The sequence below is a fragment of the Diceros bicornis genome, chromosome 18, assembly GCF_020826845.1.
Source record: "Diceros bicornis minor isolate mBicDic1 chromosome 18, mDicBic1.mat.cur, whole genome shotgun sequence".
In the NCBI taxonomy this organism is placed as follows: Eukaryota; Metazoa; Chordata; class Mammalia; order Perissodactyla; family Rhinocerotidae; genus Diceros; species Diceros bicornis.
Window position 1 is genome coordinate 1829358 of NC_080757.1, and position 23909 is coordinate 1853266.

The 23909-nt window shown below is 45.8% G+C and overlaps 1 protein-coding gene across 6 annotated transcripts in view; it reads left to right on the forward strand.

Annotated features, from left to right (window-relative positions):
- Window positions 1–5836, forward strand: part of PRPSAP2 (phosphoribosyl pyrophosphate synthetase associated protein 2) — a 50271-nt gene extending 44435 nt beyond the window's left edge. For 5 of the 6 annotated variants that reach the window (XM_058559562.1, XM_058559565.1, XM_058559564.1 and 2 more), the window contains 2 exons: window positions 2111–2257; window positions 5677–5836. In XM_058559562.1, the coding sequence (XP_058415545.1) occupies window positions 2111–2257; window positions 5677–5835 (306 nt within the window). In that variant the 3' untranslated portion in view covers window position 5836. Of the gene's footprint in view, window positions 1–2110; window positions 2258–5480; window positions 5563–5676 lie in introns of those variants that run through there. The other variant, XM_058559567.1, reaches the window with a different exon arrangement.
- The last annotated feature ends 18073 nt before the right edge of the window (window positions 5837–23909 follow it).

Consider the following 23909-nt stretch of genomic DNA (forward strand, 5'->3'; position numbering starts at 1 on the left):
TGTGTGGCTTTGTGTAACCACCACTGCAGTCAAGAGACGGAACTAGTCCATTGCCACAAAGCTCCCTCGTGCTACCCTTTGTAGCCACCCCATCTTCTCCCTACCTGGTCCCTGACTCGTGGCAGTCACTGATCTGTCCCCTGTCTCTATAATTACTTTCAGGAAAGTAATACAAGTGGAATATGTAGTATGTCACCTTTGAGATTGGTTTTTTCACTTAGCACGATTCCCTGGAGAGCCCTGCAGATTGTCATGTATATTATAGTTCATCCTTTTATTGCTGAGCAGTGGTCCATGTATGTAGGTGCCACAGTTTAACCACTCACCTGTTGAAAGACATTTGGATTGTTTCCAATTTTCTGCTATTAGAAATAACATTGCTATTATGCACATTTGTGTGTGGGTTTTTGTGTGAACAGAGTTTTAATTTTTATGGGATAAATGACCAAAAGTGCAATTGTTGGGTTGCGTGGTAATTGCTAGTTTAGTTTTATAAGAACCTGTCAAACTATTTTTCAGAGTGGCTGTGCCATTTTACCAGTAGCACTTTTAAAGTAATATATATGTATTTTTTTCTTTGATCATAGTAATATCAGTATACATTTGAAAAGAGTAATGTATGTGTATAAAATGAATACATAAATATTTATTTAACTCTAGACAATGCTTGATACCCCAGTGGGTTTAAAATGACCTTGGTGGGCTGCGTGTGATGGCAAGACTCACGTTCCTGCCTCTGAGTCTCTGCCTCTGAGTCTCCTTTACTCTCACACAGACACTGCACTGCTGGTCGCCAGATGGGTGGAGTTTTCCTCACACCAAGCAATTCTCTGTGACACTAGCTGATGTCCTACAATTTAACTCAATTCTGACACGACCTACCCAGAGATGGTGTTGGATCCCACAGGCTAAGGGCTCCGTCTCACAAGACCACCCCCACTTCAGATGCCAGTCACAAGTAGTAGGCCTCTAGGTCCCCCACAACTTCTCTACAATTTAGCTGCAAGTCAGGGGTTCCCGCGCCCCCCTCCTCGGGTTTGATTAATTTGCTAGAGCGGCTCACAGAACTCAGGGAAACACGTTTATCAGCTTATTAAAGGAGATGATAAAGGATACGGATGAACAGCCAGATGAAGAGACACACAGGGTGAGGTCTGGGAGGGTCCCGAGTGCAGGAGTTTCTGTCCCCGTGGAGCTGGGGTGCACCACCCTCCTGGTGTGGATGTGCTCACCCACCTGGAAGCTCTCCGAACCCCCTGTTATTGGGGTTTATGGAGGCTTCCTTATGTGGGCATGATCAATCATTAATTCCGTTTCCAACTCCTCTCCCCTCTCTGGAGGATGGGGCCGTGGGGCTAACAATTCTAAGCTTCTCATCATGGCTTGGTCTTTCTGGTGACCAGCCCCCATCCACAAACCATCCAGGAGTCCCCCCAGAGTCACCTCAGAACCAAAGATGCTCCTAGTATTCTTATCACTTAGGAAATTCCAAGGGTTTAGGAGCTCAGTGCCAGGGGCTAGGGGCAGACACTAATATATATATTTTTCTCTTATCTCACATTGGGAATCTGTGATCCATAGATTAGAAACCACTGGACTGGGCATTTTGTTAAAAATAATATTATTGTTTTTCCCATTATGAATACATATGTAAAAAGCATATTTCCCATATGTCCAGTAGAAAAAATTTTGAAAATAAGGAAGAGTAACAAGAAAAGAGGAAAGAACTGCCCAGAATCAAAAGCATCTTCTAACAGTTTTACTATGAATTAAAAAAAAAAACATTCAGCGAACATCTCTGGAGCCCCTGCGTGGTGAGGGCACGGCTCTGAACAGTAGGGTATAGATATGGAGACCCCAGGGGCCCTGAGTGTGGTGGATAGACAGCCTGTACATGGCAGGTGCCGTGCAGGAGGAGGCCTGCTGGGAGAGGCCTGGAGGGAGTGCGGCGGGAGCACGGTGACAGGCCCCATGACCAGGCCGTCGGGACACATTAAAATGGGACAGCAAGTTTGTCATAGTAGAATTAGACCCTCTCTCTTTCCTAGTTGTCTAAACCCACCTTTGCAAAAGTGTTCATGTACCTTTTGCTCAATCTGTAACTTGACAGGATGACATTATCGATGATGTTGACAGCTTTCTTGCTGCGGCAGAGACCTTGAAGGAAAGAGGTGCATATAAGATCTTCGTGATGGCGACTCATGGCTTATTATCTTCAGATGCTCCCCGACTGATTGAAGAATCTGCCATTGACGAGGTAACAGAGCCAGGCGAGTGCGGGTGCGCCTGCTCTGCCTCTTCGGCGCCTCCTGATCTGTGGTTACAGAGAATAGGTAGAAGAATGAGCTGTTTTCTAGTGAAAAGTGGACTGAAAACATGGGTTATGTTTGCGTTTCGTTGACTGTAAGCCTCTGTCTTTTGCCCCTGGTGCTGGTCACTAGTTTTAGTAACTCTCATCAATGGAGTACACCGTCTCTGTCGGCCCCGCCCGGGGCTCCAGCACGGCCCGCAGGGTCCGTGTCAGTGCCCCTTTTAGAGACGAGAAGTTGTGCACCAGAAAAGTTGAGTGACTTCTTAAGATCAGACAGCTACTAGGCTGAGCATTTGGGTTCAGACCTTAGTTTGCCTGATGCCAAAGCCCAGCTCTCTCCCTGGTACAGACACTCGTGGAACGAAATTGGGAGAGGAAGGCAAACAGGACAGTTTTCCTAAGCTGCCTACAGTTCCCAGTGTGGCTGAGCGAGGCTGTCCAGGGTTACTCACCGTGCTTTGTCCAGCCCCCTCATTCCACAGGCCAGCTAGGCAGCTGGGGGTTTGATTGTATAAACCACATTTTTATTATCTCTTAAGAAGTGGAAGTGCTGTCCCCTGTATATTCCTGGGTGTTGAATCTTAGATTAGTCCAACTGCTTTTACTTTTCTGAGTCCCGCGTTTTTACTCTTCAGTGGTAGACATCCTTGAGCCTGGCCCCGTGTTGATCAGCTTTGATGGGTTCAAGATGTCTTGGCCCAGGCAGAAAGCCAGACCTGTGTGCTGAGGTCAGTCCAGCCTCCTCACTGAGCTGGTCATAAACGTACTAAGAACCAGGAATAACGTTAAAAGCATTCAAGGAGGCAGAAGTGACGACGTAGAGCTCACGTATTAAGTAAAGCAAGAAGACTTCAGGCCCAAGGCGGCTCTCACCAGTCTGTCCACGTGGCACTAGGCGGGCTTCTCGAGGGTGCTGTGTGTGGGCAGGTTAGAAAGAGCACACCAGGGGCCGGCCCCGTGGCGTAGCGGTTAAGTGCGCACGCTCCGCTGCTGGCGGCCCGGGTTCGGATCCTGGGCGTGCACCGACGCACCGCTTGTCAGGCCATGCTGTGGCGGCATCCCATATAAAGTGGAGGAAGATGGGCACAGATGTTAGCTCAGGACCAGTCTTCCTCAGCAAAAAGAGGAGGATTGGCATGGATATTAGCTCAGGGCTGATCTTCCTCACAAAAAAAAAAAAAAGAAAGAGCACACCAGAGGCAGGTGGCAGAGACTGCTGGAGCCAGGCCTCTTAGAGCAGAGTGGGCTTTGGAGAGCAGCAGAGGCAGGCGTGAGTCCAGCCGCAGGAGCTCCTGAGTAGAGGCTGCCCTGTGGATGCCTTGCGTCAGCTCTGTCACTGATACTCATCACGGGGAGTTGGGTGAGTAACTAAGGGCTGAATCGGGTTCCTGGGTTCACTCTGCTTAGTAAGCTAAGGATTTTCATATAAACTTAAAGTGTAGTCACACAACAGATTATAAAGTTATAAACGATGTCAAAGTCATGGCAGAATCGACAGTTAGGAGGTGGAAGGTGGGAGAAGTGGAGAGAGGCTGATTTCTTGTCTTTCAGAGTAGGAGCCAGTAGATAGTGCTTGGGGTTGATAAATCAAGATTTGAAGTGTTTTTCTTTTTTCTTTTTTTTTTTTTTTTAATTAAAGCTAGTTAAATGAAATGTGGAGAATAGACATCTGTAGAGACAGTAGACTCGTGGTTGCCAGGGGTTTGGGGAAGGGTGACATGAGGAGTGACAGCCTAAGTGGTGTAGGGTTTCTTTTTGGGGAGATATTCAACACAACTCTGAATATTCTAAAAACCATTGAATTGTACACATTCAATAGTTGAATTGTATGGTATATGAATTATATCTCAGTAATGCTGTTATTTTTAAAAAGTGGTTAGAATAAATTTTCCAAATTTATTCCCCAGTGAGAGTGGTTATTTAGTGAGAAAAGCTGACCCCCGAGGTCCCCATGTGGTGCATTCAGGAGGCGCTGGGCATGGAGTGCAGGGTGACCCCGGGTGGGGCCGCCCAGGGTCACCCTTCACATTGATTCTGTGTGAATGGCGCAAAATTCTGTCTGATACCAGTGGGAAGGTATTTTTTGGGAACTGTTCTTTTACAGGTCATGAGACTCATATAACCCTTCATGTTTCCGTTTTGCTGTAACGTTACCAGGAAGATCAGATACCAGATGATGGGCACAGTCGTTACGTTAGGTAGGTTTCCGTGGCCCTGGCACTGGTTCTGAATGATTCCTGATCGTCCATCTCTGTTTCAGCATCTCAGTGTGCGTGTGCCTCTTTCTTATAAGCTGTCTTGGGGCTTATTTTAGAAGTAGGGAGTATATGTTATAAATAATAATAAAAAAATTATTCCCAATCCGTGTTTTTTTAAGAAGCCTGAGTATTTTTATTTTCCCCATTTGTAACTGTTGAAAAGTGCTTGTTTTCTCCTTTTTTGATTTTCATCAAATCTCAACATCCTAAAATAACAGCTTTGAGATATAATTCACATACCATACAATTCACCCATTTAAAATATATACTTCAGTGGTTTTTAGTATATTCAAAGAGTTGTGCAACCATCACCACAATCACTTTTAGAACACTTTTATCCCCCAAAAAGAAACCTTCTGCCTTTTAGCAGTTACTCCCCATTTCTTCTCAATCCACTCAGCCCCTGGCAACCACTAATCTGCCTTCTGTCTCTATAAATCTACCTAATGTGGGCATTTCGTATCAATAGAATCAGACAATATTGATCTTTTATGTCTGGCCTCTTTCCCTTAGCATATGGTGTTCCTGGTTCATCCGTGTTGTGGCATGCATCAGTACTTCATTCCGTTTTATTGCTGAATATTTCATTGTATGGCTAGACACCACACTTTATATCTCCATTTGTAAGATGATGGAAATCTGGATTGCTTCTACGTTTTGACTATTGTGATAATGCTGTTATGAACATTTGTGTACAAGCTTTGGTATGGACATACGTTTTCATTTCTCAGGTATATACCTAGGAGTAGAATTGCTGGGTCATATGGTAACCCTATGTTTAAACTTGAGGAACTGCCAGACTGTTTTCCAGAGCAGCGGTGCCATTTTACATTCCCACCAGCAGTGCACGAGGGTTCCAGTTTCTGCACATCCTCGCCAACACTTGTTATTACCTGTCTTTTTGCCTGTAGCTGTCCTAATGGGTGTAGGGTTATCAAATCATAGCCTACGAAACCCAGCTAGCATTCACATGGACTGAAAGCGTTGTTGCAGGTACCGTAGACCCGCTGTCCTCCTCAGAGATTTGAGAATATGTCAGATTGTCACATCAAGCCAGGGAGCTACTTGGTTTTATGATGCTTTTGGTGGTTTTGTCTTGTTTCGTAGGTGGTGGTTACCAATACAATTCCACACGAAATCCAGAAGCTCCAGTGCCCCAAAATTAAGACTGTGGATATCAGCATGATCCTTTCAGAGGCCATCCGTCGGATTCACAACGGGGAGTCCATGTCCTACCTTTTCAGAAACATCGGCTTGGACGACTGAGCAGCTCACCCAAGCTCCGAGGGCCCAGCCGGAAACGTCAGAGCGAGTGCCGGGAGGCTTCTCCCTGAGCGCCTGCGCTTCCAGGGGCCGTGTGCGCCTCGTTCCTTTTCCTTCTCAGTTCCTGTGGAGATAGACCAACTTTCTGTGTCGATTTGGGTGTTTGTGAGTTTGTTGGGCAATTTTTATAAAAGAAAAACTAGATTCTCCTCTTAAAATAAGCTAAGACCCGGTTGTTTTTAGTTTATTTAGCGTGTAACTTAGAATAAGATTTTTAGGCTCACAAACAGCCTTTGTCCAAAGTCGCTGGAGCCCAAGTGCTTGAAAGTGAAGCAATAAACAATCTGTATGATGGGCGCAGTTGAAACGCCAGAAAGATTCTGCTGTGGAATCCAGTGCGTGACATTGCTAGAAATGCTTCTATAGACAAGCGTGCGGAGTATGTGACCTTATTTATTTTCTGTAACAGAAGGAGGAATAAAAACGTCCTGTGTTTGTGTGCTTTTTTAAAACCTTGTGTCGGGCATTTGTTTTATAACTAAAGTAAAATGAAAGCTGAATATGCGTGCTCTGGATGTGGGAACGGTTATCAGCTTGTTAAGTTTTCTCTTGTGCAGCTTTTCGGGAGGGTCCAGTCACCTCTTCGGGATGTGAGTCCCCTGTTCTGTCTGTCCAGGACCCCGCACGTTCCTGACGTGTGGTTGTTTGCGGTAGGGGCGTCTGAATCCCAGGCTGTGAGCTGTGGGGGGCAGGCCAGCGAGTTGGCGGGAGCTGCTGCCTGAACCTTGGCGCAACTTTGTTCTGCTCCCTGTTCCTCAGCACAGCCACTCTTGAAACAAGATGCACTACTGCCTGCTCTGGGGAATAAGATGCTGGAGGGGGGCACAAAGGGCAAGTGATGTGACCCTAGTCCATGTCAGGCGTCTAAAGTATAGTCCGTCTTAGAGTTCAGAGTTCAGAACTCCAAACTTGTACCTTAGAGTTCATCAGACTGGAACACTGGGGTCCTGTGAGTTATTCCAATGTGTCTTTCCTCTTAGGTCACCTGGTGGCAGTCCCATCCAATTCATGGAGGAAAAAATTAAGACTTTCTCAGACAGAAAAAAATTACTTTTTCTTCCAAAAACCTAAACCCTTTACTTTCTGCCTGTCTGTTAGAATCGGGAATAAAATAGCAGCTGATTTAGCACAGATTAAGATTCGTCACTTGCTGTTTGTCATGTCAGGGTTTCCTGGCACTCCCCCGAGAGCAGCTTGGAAGCCTGCCCGGAGCAGGCTGGGGGCCCGCATGTGCAGAAGCACTGAGAGCTCCACTTCCAGTGGCCGCCCTGGGTACTAGCTGGCCTCCTGCACGTCCCCTCTGCACTCACCGCGCCCAGCAGTGCCCAGTCCCCCTCCAGGGCCCACCACAGTTTACTTCTGAGGAAACCGAGTTTCAGAGAAAAGCACGCCCCCAACCAGGTGTTCTAATCCAGTTAACGACAGAGCCGTCTACTTTGAAAACATGCCCTTGCTTTTTGAAAACCTGTTCCTAGAAGTGGGAATGTAAGATCTTCACAAGCGGGTTTAGGAAATATCACGCTGACAGCTGCTTTGGCCAGAGCAGCTCTGGTCAGCAGCAGATTGTCATCCTCCACCAGTTGCCACATTTGGAAAAAGAGCCTTGGGGACAGGTGTCACCTGAGAGGAGCCAGCCTTTGCCCATCAGGACCCTCACATTAATTCTCCGAAATGGGCTGAAGAAGCATCACAGCGAGTCTCATATCTCCAGACTTTGCTGTGTTTGAATTTTTGCCATCTTTGGCCCTTTTGATACTGTCTCATCACTGAGCTCATTCAGTACGAAGTTTCCTCTTAGTGACTGTGTCCAGTGAGGTTTGATCTGCATGGTTTTCCTTAATGTGTTATCCTTCATGAAGAAAAACCAAATTTACAGAAGAGAGGTAAATGAAAAAAATGTGTAATGGGAGTGTTTTCCTCTGGGTAATGAACTTGTGGTAAAGCTAGGACTCTTCAAATCCACAAGACTGGGAGGAAATCTCTGTGCTAGATCTGGAGGGATGTGAGGATGAACACCTGAAAGAACCCACTACCTGCTGGGGGTTGAGACCCAGGCACCTGGTGGCCGTAGATCTTAGCAGAGAGTTGAGGGGCACGGAGAAGGAGTAGCTGTTCCGTGTGAGGATCAGGAAAGATAGTAGGCGGAGAGTAAGGAGAAGAAACAGCACAAGCAAAGGCTCTGAGGTGTGACGATGCAGATGTGTGGAGTGTCACATCAGAGCCCGATGTGGCTGAAGCTGGAGAAGGGGGTGCAGGATAGAGACCCTTGAGGGGCAAATATAGGAGATTGGGCTCTGCTGTGTGGTGGGAGCACGTGGGAGCACTGTGAGGTTCTGAGGGCCAAAGAACACAGAAAAGGAGGTCTCCCTTCCACCCAGGCCCTTCACCACCCACTTCCTCTTCCAGAGAAAACCATGGTTACCAGGTTTTTGTGTGTGGCAGGCTTTTCCTCAGCCAGAGAAGTCCTGTTGACCCTCCAAACTACTGTCTCCACTTAGCCAGAAATGGGGAGATGAACCTAGAAATTCTTTAACAGCAAAAAAGCTAATAGTTTCCAATTTTGGTTATTGTGATGTCATCACTCTGGACAGACAAATGTGGGTTGGAAATGCTTTCAAGGGGGCATCAAGAACATGGGACGATGTTACTGAGGGGCGTGAATGAATGAATGCATGCATAACAAACCACCACTTCAGCCACTACTGTGTGCCAGGATTAATTTGGTCCTCATAATTTGTGTGTTACCTCCAAGGCTCCACCTTGAAGTGATGACTAATCAAGCTAGGATTCAGAATGAAGCTTCCTGCTTCCGAGCCCATGCTCTTTCCAATTGTTTCAAATGTATTCTGACTAACGGCTCCCTCCTTTGACATGGGTTATATGGCAGAGCTGGAAGGACATCTAGGCATTCCTTGAAGGCCTTGGCTTGGCTCACTTGTGAGCCTTGATCTGAATCTGAACACTGTTGAGTGGCCAACCTGCCTGCCAAGTCTTTGGGTGGTAATATTTGTGCCTAAAAGTTTCAGGTTGGCTACCTACTACGAAAACAACATTAGTTGTTCTAGAAAGAGAAGAGAGAAAGAGACAGAATATTTGAGTAAATAATGGCTGAAAACTTCACAAATTTGATGAAAGACATGAATGTAAACATCCAAGAAGCTCAGTAAACTGCAAGTAAGATGAACTCAAGGAGACCCACACCAAGACACATGATAATCAAACTGTCAAAAGCCAGACAGAGAGAATCTTGAAAGCAGCAAGAGAAAAGTAACTTGCCACATACAAGGGATCCTCGATAAGATTATCAGTAGATTTTTCATCAGAAACTTTGGAGGCCAGAAGGCAGTGGACTGAAACATTCAAAGTGGTAAAAGAAAAAAATGGTCAACCAAGAATCCTATATCCGGCAACACTGTTCTTCAAAGGTGAGGGAGAAATTAAGACATTCCCATATAAACAAAAGCTGAGGCAGTTCATTACCACTAGACCTGTCCTGCAAGAAATGCTCAAGGGAGTTTTGCAGGATGAAATAAAGGGATACTAGATGGTAACTCAAGGGTGTACGGAGAAATAAAGATCTCAATAAAAGTAAATACATGGGTAATTATAAAAGCTACTATCACTGTAACAATGGTTTCTAACTCCACTTTTTGTTTTCTACATGATGTAAGAGACATTTTTTAAGAAAAAACAGTTATTAGTCTAAAAGCTAGTATTATTATAACATTGGTCTATAACTCTACTGTTTCTTCTCTGCATAATTTAAGAGCCTAATGCATTTAAAAGAATTAGTAGTTTATGATTTTGGGAGCACAGTGTATAAATATTTAATTTTGTGATAACAACTCAAAGGGGTGGAGACGGCTCTGTTAAAGAAGCAGAATTTTTGTATGTTATTGAAGTTAAGCTGGTGTAAATTCAAATTAGAGTGTTATAACCTTAGGATGTTGAATATAATCCCGATGGTAAATACAAAGAAAATAGCTGTAGAATATATGCCAAAGGAAGTAGGAAGTGAGTTTAAAGATTTCACTACAAAAAATCAACTGAGCACAAAAGAAGACAGTAATGCAGGAAATGAGGAACAAAAAAGCTATATGGCAGATAGAAAAACTGATAGCACAATGACAGAAGTCCTTCCTTATCAATAATTGCTTTAAATGTAAATGGATTAAACTTTCCAATTACAAGACAAAGATTGGCAGAATGGATTAAAACACAAACAATTCAACTATATACTGTCTACAAAAGACTCATTTTAGATCCAAAGACACAAACAGATTGAAAGTGAAGGGATGGAACAAGATATTCCATGCAAATAGCAACCAAAAGAGAGCAGGGGTGGCTAAAATAATATCAGAAAAAATAGACTTTAAAACAGAAATTGCCATAAGAGACAACAAAGGACATTATATGTTAATAAGTTCAACACAACAAGAAGACGTAACAGTTATGAATATTTACATGTCTAATAACAGACCATTAAAATATATGAAGCAAAACCAGACAGAATTAAAGGGAGAAATAGATAGTTCTACAATAACAATGGGATATTTCAACACCCCACGTGTGGCAATTAACCAATACACTCTTAGCCAATTAATCAAAGAAAAAAATCACAAGGGAAATAGGAAGATACTTAGAGATGAATAAAAATGAAAATGCAACATACCAAAACTTATGGGACACAGTGAATGCAGTGCTAAGGGGGAAATTTATACCTATAAACTCTTACATGTAAAAAAAAAAAATCTCAAATCAACAACCTAACTTTACAACTTAAGGAACTAGAAAAAAAACAAACTAAACCCAAAGCCAGCAGAAGGAAGGAAATAATGATTAGAGCAGAGATATAAAAAATAGAAAAGCAATAGAGAAACTCAATGAAACCAAAAGTTGGTTCTTTGAAAAGATCAACAAAATTGACAAACCTTTAGCTAAGGACTAAGAAAAAAAGAGAGAAGGCTCAAATTACTGAAATCATAAAAGAAAGTGGGGACGTTAATACTGATTCTAAATAAATAAAAAGAATTATCAGAGAGTACTGCAAATAATTGTATGCCAACAAATTGGGTAACCTAGACGAAAGGGACAAATTCCTAGAAACACAAAACCTACCAAGACTAAATCACGAAGAAATAGAAAATCTGAGTAGACCTATAACTAGCAAGGAGATTGAATCAGTAATCAAACATCTCCCAACAAAGAAAAGCCCAGGACCTGATTCCCTTCACTGGTGAATTCCATCACACATTTAAAGAAGAAAAACTAACACAATCCTTGTCATACTTTTCAAAAAAACGGAAGAGGAAGGAACACTCTCAAACTCATTCTGTGAGGCCAGCATTACCCTGATACCAAAGACAGACAAAGACACTAAAAGAAAATAAAATTACAGATCAATATCCCTTCTGAATATTGATGCGGACATCATCAACAAAATACTAGAAAAACAAATTCAGCAGCATATTAAAAGGATTGTATGCTATAACCAAGTGAGATTTATGCCTGGAATGCAAGATGGTTCAACATGATCAGTTCAAAACTGATTAATGTAATACCCCATATTAATAGAATGAAAGGAAGAAACACATTGTCATCTCAAATGATGCAGAAAAAGTGTTAGACAAATCTAAAACCCTTTCATAATGAAAACACTCTGAAAACTAGGAATAGAAGGAAACTACCTGAACATAATAAAACCATATATGAAAAACCCACAGTGAACATCATACTCAATGGTGCAAGACTGAAAGGCAGGAATGTCCACTTTCACCACTTCCATTCAACATACTAGTGGAAGAACTAGCCAGAGCCATTAGGCCAAAAAAGAGAGGGAGAGAAAGAAAAAGGAAGAAGGAAAGAAAGGGCATCCAAATGGAAAAGGAAAGAAGTAAAAGTATCTGTTTTTGCAGGTGATATGATACTGTATGTAGAAAACCCTAAAGACAAAAAAAAAAACAAAACAACTTTTAGAACTATTAAATGAATTTAGGAAAATAGTAGGATGCAAAGTCAACAGACAAAAATCAGTTGCATCTCTATGTGCTAACAATGAACAATCTGAAAAAGAAATTAAGAAAACAGTTACATTTACAATAGCATCAAAAAGAATAAAATACTTAGGAATTAACTTTAACCCAGGAGGTGAAAGACTTGTGCGATGAAAACTACAAAACATTGCTGAAAGAAATTAGAGAAGACATAAATAAATGGGAACACATCCCTTGTTCATGGATTGGAAGAATTAATGTTGTTAAAATGTCAGTACTATCCAAAGCAATCTACAGATTGAACGAAATCTCTAAAAATCCCAATGACATTTTTTGCGGAAATAGGAAAACCCATCCTAAAATTCATATGGAATCTCAAGGGACCTGGAACAGCCAAAACAATCTTGAAAAAGAAGAAAGCTGGAAGACGCACACTTCCTGATTTCAAAACTTACCACAAAGCTTCAGTATCAGTGTGGTACTGGCATAAAGATAGGCATATAGATCAATGGAATAGAATAGAAAGCCCAGAAATAGACCCTTGTGTATATGGTCAAATGATTTTAGGCAAGGGTGCCAAGACTATTCAGTGGGGAAAAGACAGTCTTTTAAACAAATGGTGCTGGGAAAATTGGATATCCACTTGTAAAAGAATAAAGGTGGATCCTTCCCTAATACCATGTACAAAATCAACTCAAAATGGATCAAAAACCTGAATGAAAGACTAAAACTTTTATTTATTTATTTATTTTTATAATTTTATTTATTTGTTTATTTTTTCCCCCAAAGCCCCAGTAGATTAGTTGTATGTCATAGCTACACATCCTTCTAGTTGCTGTATGTGGGACGCGGCCTCAGCATGGCCAGAGAAGTGGTGCATCGGTGCGTGCCTGGGATCCGAACCCGGGCCGCCAGCAGTGGAGCGCACGCACTTAACCGCTAAGCCACGGGGCCGGCCCAAGACTAAAACTTTTAGAAGAAATTTTAGTAATTAGTAAAATTTTAGAAGGAAACAGGGCAAAAGCTTCACAATGGCAGTGATTTCTTAGATATGACACCAAAGGCACAGGTAACAAAAGAAAAAATAGATAAATTGGACTTCATGAAAATTAAAAATTTTGTGCATCAAAAGACAATATCAACAGAGTAAAAGGCAACCCACAGAATGAGAGAAAATATTTGCAAATCATATATATATATTATGGATACATTATATATCTACTATACTATATATATTCAAATATATATAAGGGGATAATATCCAGAATATATAGAGAACTCCTAAAACTCCACAACAAAGAAATCAAACAACCTAATTCAGAAATGGGCAAAGGTCTTGAATAGGTATTTTTCCAAAGAAGATATACGAATGGCCAATAAGCACATGAAAAGATGCTCAACACCACTAATCATTAGGGAAATGCAAATCAAAGCTACAATGAGATACCACTTCACACCCATTAGAATGGTTACTATAAAAAAAAATAAACAGAAAATAACAAGTGTTGGTGAGGATGTGGAGAAATTGGAACACTTGTGCACCATTGATTGTAAAATGGTACAGCTGCTGTTGAAAATAGTATGGTAGTTCCTCAAAAAATTAAAAATAGAATTACCATATGACCCAGCAATTCCACTTCTGGGTATATACCCAAAAGAATTGAAAGCAGGGTATCAAACAGATAATTGTACAAATATGTTCATAGCAGCGTTATTTGTGATAGCTAAAATGTGGAAGCAACCCAGGTGTCCATCAATGGATAAGCAAAATGTGGCATTTACACACGGTGGAGTTTTATTCAGCCTTATAAACGAAGGAAATTCTGTCATATGCTACAACATAGATGAACGTTGAGGACATTATGCTAAGTGAAATAAGCCAGTCTCCAAAAGAGAAATACTGTATGATTCTATGTACATGAGGTACTTAGAGTAGTCGAAATCATAGACAGAAAGTAGAATGGTGGTTGCCAAGGGTTGGTGAGAGGAGAGAATGGGGGAGTTCTTGTTTAATACTTATAGAGTTTCAGTTTTACAAGATGAGAAGAGATATGGAGTTGGATAGTGGTGATGGATGCACAACAGTATTATTATAATTATTAACATTACTATTACCACTGTACTGTACACTTAAAAATAAGATAGTAAAAAAATTGTGTATTTTACCACAATAAAAAAATGTGGAAAAAAAGAAGGAAGAAATATGAACACAGCTTGAGAGACCTGTAGAATACCATCAAGTTTACCAACATATACATAAATAGGATCCCAGAAAATGAAGAGAGAGAAGGGGCAGAAAAAATACAGGCACACCTAGGAGATATCATGGGTTCAGTTCCCGACCACCGCAATACAGCGAGTGTCCCAATAAAGTGAGTCACACACATTTCTTGGTTTCCCAGTGCATATAAGTTATGTTTACACTATACTGTAGTCTGATAAGTGTGCAATAGCGTTATGTCTTAAAAAACCATGTACATACTTTAATTTAAAAATACTTTATTGCTAGAAAATGCTAACTGTCATCTGAGCCTTCAGAGAGTTGCAATCTTTTTGCTGGTGGAGGGTCTTGCCTCAATGTTGATGGCTGCTGACTGGGTGGTTCCTGAAGATTAGAATGGCTGTGGTAATTTCTTAAAACAAGGCAACAATGAAGTTTGCCGCATTGATTGACTCTTCCTTTCATCAGTGATTTCTCTGTAGCATGTGATGCTGTTTGATAGCATTTTACCCACAGTAGAACTTCTTTCAAAATTGGAGTCAGTCCTCTCAAACCCTGCCGCTGCTTTATCAACTAATTGTATGTAATATTCTAAATCCTTTGTTGTCATTTCAACAATCTTCACAGCATCTTCACCAGGAGTAGATTCCATCTCAAAAAACCACTTTCTTTGCTCATCTCTAGGAAGCAACTCCTCATCCGTTAAAGTTTTATGAGATTGCAGCAATACAGTCACATCTTCAGGCTCCACTTCTAATTCTAGTTCTCTTGCTGTTTCCACCACATCTGTAGTTACTTCCTCCACTGAAGTCTTGAACCCCTCAAAGTCATCCATGAGGGTTGGAATCAGCTTCTTCCAAACTCCTGTTAATGTCGATATTTTGACTTCTTCCCATGAATCACGAAGGTTCTTAATGGCATCTAGAATGATGAATCCTTTCCAGAGGTTTTCAATTGACTTTGCCCAGATCCATCAGAGGAATCACTCTCTATGGCAGCTACGGCCTTACCAAATGTACTCCTTAAATAATAAGACTCGGAAGCTGAGATTACTCCTCGATCCATGGGCTGCACAGTGGGTGTTGTGTCAGCAGGCATGACAACAGCATCAATCTCTTGTACATCTCCATCAGAGCTCTTGGGTGACCAGGTGCATTGTCAATGAGCAGCAATAGTTTGAAAGGAATCTTTTTTTCTGAGCGGTAGGTCTCCAACAGTGGGCTTAAAATATTCAGTAAACCATGTTGTAAACAGATGTGCTGTCATCCAGGCTTTGTTGTTCCATTTATAGAGCACAGGCAGAGTATTTTTATCGTAATCCTCAAGGGCCCTAGGATTTTTGGAATGGTCAATGAGCGTTGGCTTCAACTTAAAGTCACCAGCTGCATTAGCCCCTAACGAGAGTCAGCTGGTCCTTTGAAACTTTGAAGCCAGGCATTGACTTCTCCTGTCTCGCTATGAAAGTCCTGGATGGCATCTTCTTCCAGTATAAGACACTGCAAATCTGTTCTGTAGTGTAGCCACCTTTATTAGTGATCTTAGCTGGATCTTCTGGAGAACTTGCTGCAGCTTCTGCATCAGCACTGGCTGCTTCACCTTGCGCTTTTGTATTATGGAGATGGCTTCTTTCCTTAAACCTCGTGCACCCATCTCTGCTAGCTTCAAACTTTTCTTCTGCAGCTTCCTCACCTCTCTCAGCCTTCAGAGAATAGGAGAGTTAGGGCCTTGCTCTGGATTAGGCTTTGACTTAAGGGAATGTTGTGGCTGGTTTGATCTTCTATCCAGAACAAACCACTACAATTTTCTCCATATCAGCAGTAAGGCTGTTTCACTTTCTTATAGTTCGTGTGTTCACTGGAGTAGCACTTTTAATTTCCTGCAAGAACTCTTCCTTTGCATTCACAGCTTGGCTGACTGTTATGTGCAAGAGGCCTAGCTTTTGGCCTGTCTCGGCTTTTGTCACGCTTTCTTCTGTTGACCGAGGCAAAATCACAGGGATTTAAACAATAAACATTTCTTTGGGCAGTTAGAATTGCAGTTTAGGCAGAAACCCAAAATGTGCTCTGGAGAAGACAAAGAAGGCAAGAGTTAATAAAGACAAAAAGAGAGAACTCACACAGGTTGTTTTGCAAGACGCAGATCAGTGCCAGCAGCTGTCACTCTCCAGCTCCGCCTGATTAGCTGCCAAGGCCATCGCTAAGGAGAAGAGTCCTGATGCATGGGAGTAAGCATTTTTCTATAGGAGTAAGCGGTTTTTTCTTAAAGGAAGGTCAAGATAACAAGAGTGTGAGGCACAGTTCAAAAAGTCACATTCCATCTGGGCAGAGACGTGGTGGACGTGCACAAGCCTCACGTCCTTAATGGCCTCCTCACTCCGTTCCGGAAGCCCTGACACATGATAGTCCATTTTGTTATCACTGTGCACACCTCACCAAGCTTAATCATTTCTAGCTTTTGATGTAGAGGGAGAGAGACGCGACTCTTCCTCTCACTTGGTCACTTAGAGGACATCGTACAGTGATTAACTGGCCTGATTTCAATACTGTTGGGTCTCTGGAACAGGGAGGCCTGAGGAGAGGGAGAGAGACGGGGAAACGGCTGGTCGGTGGAGTCCTCCGAACACACACAGCATTTGTTGATTAAGTTCGCCCCTTATGTGGTCCTGGCTGGTGATGCCCCAAAATAATTACAATAGTAGCACCAAAGATCACTGATCACAGATCGCCGTAACAAATATAATAATAGGGAAAAAGTTTGAAATGTTGCGAGAATTACCAAAATGTGACACAGAGACATGAAGTGGGCCATTGCTGAAAATGTTGGAAAAATGGCGCAGATAGACTCGCTCCATGTCGGGTTGCTACAACTTTTAATTTGTAAAAAATGAAGTATCTGCAAAGCGTGATAAAGCCATGCACAATAAAATGAGGTACACCTGTATGTCACACCCGTTGAACGTGCAGCCCCGAGAGTGAACCCTGATGTAAACCACGGACTCCTGTGGGCTCTGTGATCGTGATGTGTGCATGCAGCTTCATCGCTTGTAACAAATGCCCCACCCTGGTGCAGGATGTGATGTGATGGGGGGGAGCCAGGTTGGGTGGTGGGTAGTGAGGGTGTATAGAGGAACTCTGTCCTTTCTGCTCAATTTTCCTGAAAACTAAACTGCCGAAAAAACAAAATCTATTAATTAAAACGAAAGCAAATTGTATTCTCCCTTGTGTCCTCTGCCTGTTTCCGTCCATCAGGGCAGAACCAGCCTCTCACAGCTTCAGGACTTTCGATCTGCAGTGGGGGGTGTGTCTCTAGGTGGTTTATTTCCTTCTCAGGCAGCGGAGAGAGGACCAAATACTATTTTTTCAAGTACTTGATCTTTAGGACACAGGATTAATAAATCTGGACATTGTCCAGGAGGGTCCTTCTGACTGCTACAAAGTGATCTGATTTAGGATGCGTTTCTGGCGGTGGCGTGAGGAGTAAACACTGCCTGAGTCTAGTTGGGGGAAGGCGGGTGTATCGGGGGGGGGGCGGGTGAGGTTGGGGGGCAATCTGAGCCCTCCTGGGTTTGCTATAAGCAGTGACTTAATTTTTTTCTCCTCTACCTTGTCCTGTGTGTGAGAGGATTAATCTTTAAACCCCGCTTCTCAGGTTACCAAGTAATAGGCACGGTCGGTTTTGCAGGCCAGCATGTTTTCAGCGGCAGCCGCTCACTCATTAACACCTCTGGGAGGGCTGCGTGTCCAGTTAAACTTCAAGTGCTTTGCAGAGCCACGGACCACGGCGCCGAAACGCCCGCCTGGCTGTGCACACTGATTTAATTAGCGAGCAAGCTTCTGGGCAGGAAGGACTCGACAGAGAACCAGAGCCATCGCTGCCATCCCCGGGAGGATCTGGGGTCAGATCTGGGGCTGAGTCCCAGCCTTGCCCCTGAAATGGCTGGGAAAGGCCGATGGCTCAGCCTCCCTCATCTGTTCCTTGGCTGTGATGCGACATCACCTCCTCTGAGGGGTTGCTCTGAGCGTGATATGGGGTAGCTAGTGTGTAGATAAACTAAGCACGACCCTCAGCCCCCCGCAGACACTTCTAGATATCGGGTCCCTCCGTGGTCCTGGGAGGACCGTGGGCCTCAAACGAATGGCCAGGTTGAGGGGCTCGGGCCTATTTCACTGGTCTAGAAAAAGAGAGCAGAGTTGTTGGTGACAGGCCTTTATTGTCTGACACGGGACTTTCTGGGACGAGGCCTGTTGTGGCTGGAATAAACCACATAATGCAGAGTTGCCATCCCAGTGCCTCTCGGTCCACTCACAGCCTGACGGCTGCAGGAGGGCTCTGCTGCCCTCAGGGTGGTGTCCCCAGAGGGGCAGCATCTCCTCCCAACCCTCCACGCTGCTTCTACGAATTCCATGTAGATCAAGCCACCTGTTCGGTAACCGAGCCCTTTCTTTCTGGGACTATGCTGGTTGCCTTTGGATCCACTAAACTCCCTTTATTTTCCCCAAACCTTCTCTGAGTTTCAGGAGGCTCCCCCCACCCCTCCAGCTCTCCCCCACGCCTGCCCTCAGGATTTGCCCCCACTGGGGGGTGGAGGAGACAGAGCGGCACTTTGAAGCGGTGTCCCTGCAGGCAGCCACACCGTGGGCTGGAGATGTCACTGGGCTGCTCGGTTTAATGATCAATTTATTGCCTGCCAGGAAGCCCTTTCCGACCTGGTTGGGCCCTCAGTCCTCTCACTCCGCACGGGCGCCTGCTGGAGGATGACAGCGGACAACTCCACCGGCGACTCCCACGCCCCCGGGCCGCGGCTGAGCGTGGCCGACATCATCGTCATCACCGTGTATTTTGCCCTGAACGTGGCCGTAGGCATATGGGTGAGAGGACCCGGTGGGCGGCCAGCAGGGTGGGCGCTGGGACGTGGGTACTGGGCGGCGTGTCCCTGGGCGTCCGCATGGTGTCTCTCCCTGGAGGCCTGGCACCCGCTGGGGTCCTCCTGCCAGCCCTGGGGTAGATTTGTTGGGGACCTCACCCAAGCCCCTTCCTCTCTTTGGGCAACAGCTTCTCAGCGCCCAAGTGAGGAAGAGGAAGGTGGCTCTAACGGCAGGATGGGCCGGCCCAGCGGAAGTTCCCCGGGCTCTCGTGGGTGACAACCTGGGGCCGGGGCGCTGCACCTCTTCTGGCCTGATGTCAGCGGGGCTCACGGGTGAATGTCTGCCTGAACAACACAATCACGGGGGCCTGCTGCACCCCAGGCTGCGGCTTCAGACTCCAGAGGCGGCAGAGGCACGCAGGGCCTGGGGGTTTATTTTAACAGTTTCCCCAGGGCATCTGTGTCGCCAGCCTGGTCCAATTCATAAGCCAGTTTCTCACACTCCTGATAAGAAAGAGAAGTGATTTGAGTCCATCTGACTCCAGTGGAGGGGCCCTGCCATGCAGCCACCATGCAGAGGGCCTGTCCTCCTGCAGCCCCGGGGCAAAGGCCAGCCCCGTGTGAGGTGAACCCTGGCGCCCCGGGGGACTGGGACCTGCCCAGGGAGCCCCAGGCCCCTGCGCAGAGGGGGTGATGCTGACCTTGGAGGCCTTCCTGGCAGGAGGTGACCACAACAAGCCAGCCAGCTTTGGGTCTGCAGAGGTTCCCCTCCTTGTCCCCAGAGGTCCCCACAGCGTCCCTAAGCCCTGACACGCTGTAGCCTTCATCTCCTGGTGGAGAATAAATACCCCTTCCTGTCTTCTCTGGCCCCCAGCCTAAGCCTGAGGGCGGAGACGGGAGAGTTGTCATGTTCCCTGCTCACGCATCCTAGGAAGTTGCTCGGCGTTCTGAGCCTGGGGGTCTTGATTTATAAGACAGACTCACCACCTGCCTCATCCCCAGCCACAAGTCTCTGAGGTGGGAGGAGGTCTCCTACCAGAGGGGCCTGCACCGGGCTGGACCCTGCTGTTCCTGTTGGTTCCATAGTAGGGGAGGTGCGGGTGGTGCTGGTGGGGAGGTGGGGTGGTGGTGGTGGTAGGTGTAGTAGTGGTGGTGGTAGTTGTGGTGGGAGTAGTGGTAGGTGTAGTAGTGGTGGTGGTAGTTGTGGTGGTGGTGGTGGTAGTTGTGGTGGTGGTGGTGGTAGTTGTGGTGGGAGTAGTGGTAGTTGTAGTAGTGGTGGGGGTAGTGGTAGTGGCAGCAGCAGGAGCAGTACTTGGAGTTAGTTCTCGTGTGACGGAGTATAAACCACAAGCAGCCCGGCGCCGGCCGTTGGAAGCTGGCTTCTAGTCCTGGCGCTGTCCGGGTACTTGGAGCAGGTTCCTTAACGTCTCTGGGCCTCCGTTTCCTGCACACACGACGTGGATGTCTGTGCAGCCCACCCACCAAGGCTGTCCCAGGGAGCACTGGGGAACACGGGATGTGAAAATCTGTTGCCAACCACGGGTGCTCTTTCCTGGGAGAGTGGGTGGCGGGAAACTCAGGAGGGGCGCCTGGGGTGGTGGAGGTGGTCTGGATGCGGAGCTGATCTGAGGAGGGAGGGAGAGGAGAGCAGGCTCTCCCGGCAGCACAAGGCAGGAGTTAGTTGGAAGTGCACACCCAGGAAAGGTGTTTTGGGCAGCTGAGGCCCTTTGCTGCCCAGTGACTCAGGCCCGTTAGCCCTTGCTGCCAAGGACTCACCTCTCCCAGCTCAGCCCTCCCATTCGCAGGCCAGTGTTGCGGGCCGTGGACAGTGGGGTTTGGCCCTGTCCCTCCAGGCAGGCCGTGCTGGCCCAGCTGGGTGCGGCTGGCAGAGAGCTGTGAGCACACGCAGGTGTCGGGGGAAGAGGAAGAATCTCCCTCTGCCCTTTTCCTTAAGGTTCTTATGGCTGGCCAAATAATTAACAAGACAGGTTAGCAGGAGAAAACACCAAGTTTAATAACATGTAAACATGGGAGAAAGCAGGGACACTGCGTTTCTCAACACAATAGCAGAAATTCTCGTCTTAAATACCATGTCCAGCCAAAGACAAGGAGGATGTTGGGGGTGGGGGTGTCAGTTACAGGAGATTACCACTAAAGCACAGTAAACAAGAGTAAGGTTATTATGCAGATTTAAGGCCTCACCTTCCACATTGATAAGCCTCTAGAAATGAGGTCATCCCCCCTCTTCTCAATAGAGAGAGGGAGATACCTTTACAAATGGAGACTTCCCTTGTAAATGATTGTCTGGTAACTCATCGCAGGGCCATCCAGAGCATGTGGCCAGAGAGACAGAACTTCCGATAAGGTGGGCTTGTTGGTGCCTTTTCTATTGTAACCTCTATCCTACATTATCTTTATAGCAGTCATGATAATAACTCCTTCCTGAAACAGATCTTTTGTTTTAAATTCTTTAGGCGGTTTGGGAGGGGAAACTCAAATATTCTTCCTGAGTTCTCTGAGTCCTTATTGTCTTCAGCTTGAAATAATCCGCATGCCAGAGTGGTGCTTCCTGGGGTAGCTTGCCCTGAGCACCATCACAGGGAAGGACAGGGCCGGACGAGGAGGGTGCTGGAGCCAGAGCCCACAGGGATCAGGCGCAGGCGCTCACGACCCAGAGGCGGACGGAGCAAGCTGGCAGGTCCAGCCCTGTGAAGGTGCTCTGGTGGTGAGGTTAGGAGAGCCAGGGGAGGGCCTTCAAGGTGTGCTGGAGGAGAGGACCTTGAGCTGAGCCTTTGCATCCATTAAGATATGTGTTAACAAGTGACAGAAAATCTACTTCAAATGAGCTCAAACACTGAAGGAAATGTAATGGCATCCATACTGAACGTCTAGCAATAGGGAAGCCTTCAGGTGCAGTGTGATCCAGGTGTTCACAGTATCATCAAGGCTACAGCCACACTTCACTGTGGTTATTTTGGCCTCTGTCCATGTGTGCCTTTGTCTTGAGCCCAGTTTCCCTTGGAAGCAAGATGCCCAGCCTAGTGGTTGAGCCTGGGTTCAAATCCTGACTCCACCACTTACTAGCCAGGTATCTTTTCCCCCTGAAAGCTTTGGTTTCCTCATTGGTAATACGGAGATGATCGTGGTACCTACTTCATGGGGCTGTTGTGAAGACTGAAAACCTCATACAGGGAAAGTGCTTGAAACCGACTCTGTCACAGGGGGGCTCTCAGTGGATATGAACTAGGTATACATGGCTGCCAGCAGTCCCTGGCCCCCCAGATTCCTCGTCCACCTCCCAGCATGCCAGGAGCCATCCCAGCTGCACTCTGACTGCACCCGCTTAAGTTAGTGACTGTCCCTGAACCAGGTGTGACAGCCAAGGAATGTGATAGGCTCTGTGGCTCAGATGTCTCAGGGCCCCTGAAGCTGGAGATTGGGTTGAGACCACTCAAGCCAATTGCTGGGAAAGATGAGACCCCTTTGGAAGGGAAATGGAAATGAGGAGGCAATTGGCAATGCCCATTATATCCTTGAAAGATGAGAAGACACGTTGGCAAAAACCACGGGCTAAGATCAGAGCTACTCTGGAGTTGTGCAGTGCACAGCCTGCCCAGCTGGATGTGGCCATCCTTGCTAAGACCATGAGAATCTTCAGACTTTCCTGCCTTCAGTACAGCTGGATCACAGTGCACAGAAAGAAAGTTGTGGGGGCTGGGGCTGGAGAGAGGCAGGCAGGAACCACATCGAAAGCTTTGAATGACAGATCCAGACAGTTTGGCTTAATCTTCTTGAACATGGGATGGGAGAGCAATTAAAGTCAGGAGGAAAGAGGCCTGTATATTGATTGATATTTTGTGATCCAGCCGTGTGATACGTATGTTGTAAAAAAGAAATGCAAAATATATATCTAAATACACCTCCTGAGTCCCTCTTTTCAGATTTCTCCTGTTTTCAATTTCACGTCTTGTCAATGTCTCTTGTCCAGACATCACTAAACGGGGGGCTTGGAACCCCGCGTGACCACCGGCCCCATGGCACACTGAGCAGGCACTAGGCACCACTGGCAGCAGTACATGTGTTAGCTCGTTCAACCTCGTAACAGCTCTGCGAGGGAAGAACTTTTTTTTTTTTTAAAGGAATATATGTTTATTTATTTTATTTTTTTGTGTGAGGAAGATCAGCCCTGAGCTAACATCCACGCTAATCCTCCTCTTTTTGCTGAGGAAGACCGGCTCTGAGCTAACATCTATTGCCAATCCTCCTCCTTTTTTCCCCCAAAGCCCCAGTAGACAGTTGTATGTCATAGTTGCACATCCTTCTAGTTGCTGTATGTGGGACGTGGCCTCAGCATGGCTGGAGAAGCCGTGTGTCGGTGCGCGCCCGGGATCTGAACCCGGGCCGCCAGCAGTGGAGCGCGTGCACTTAACCGCTAAGCCACAGTGCCGGCCCAAGGGAAGAAATTTTATTAGGCCCAGTTACAGAAGAGGAGACTGAGGCACGTTGGTTAAGTACCCTGCCCACGGTCACATGGCCAGGAGGAGCAGGATTTGCTCCCAGACATTCTGATTTCAGAATTTTTATTCCGTACACATGGAGCCCAAAATTCTACAGTCCCTTCCCCCAAAAAAGGCATGCAGGAATATTCGAGTGATGTTTTAAAACGTATCAGAAATATAAATATTAGAAGTCAAGGCCACAGGGCTCTCAGATGCGTTGGCACAGAGTCCTCATCAACAGGCGCAAAAGGAGCCCTGGCTCAGCTGCTCCCTGCGGAACGGGCTCCGGGAGGTCAAAGCGTAGACTTGACCTTCAGGGCCAGCCCTTCCCCAGAGGCGGGTTGGTGGCCTGGGACCAGAAGCATGGAGGAGCCCGGCTCGGCCAGCAGGTGGCGCTGTAGCCAAGGGCGCCCGTCGGTGGTGGTCACGGTCACTGTTCC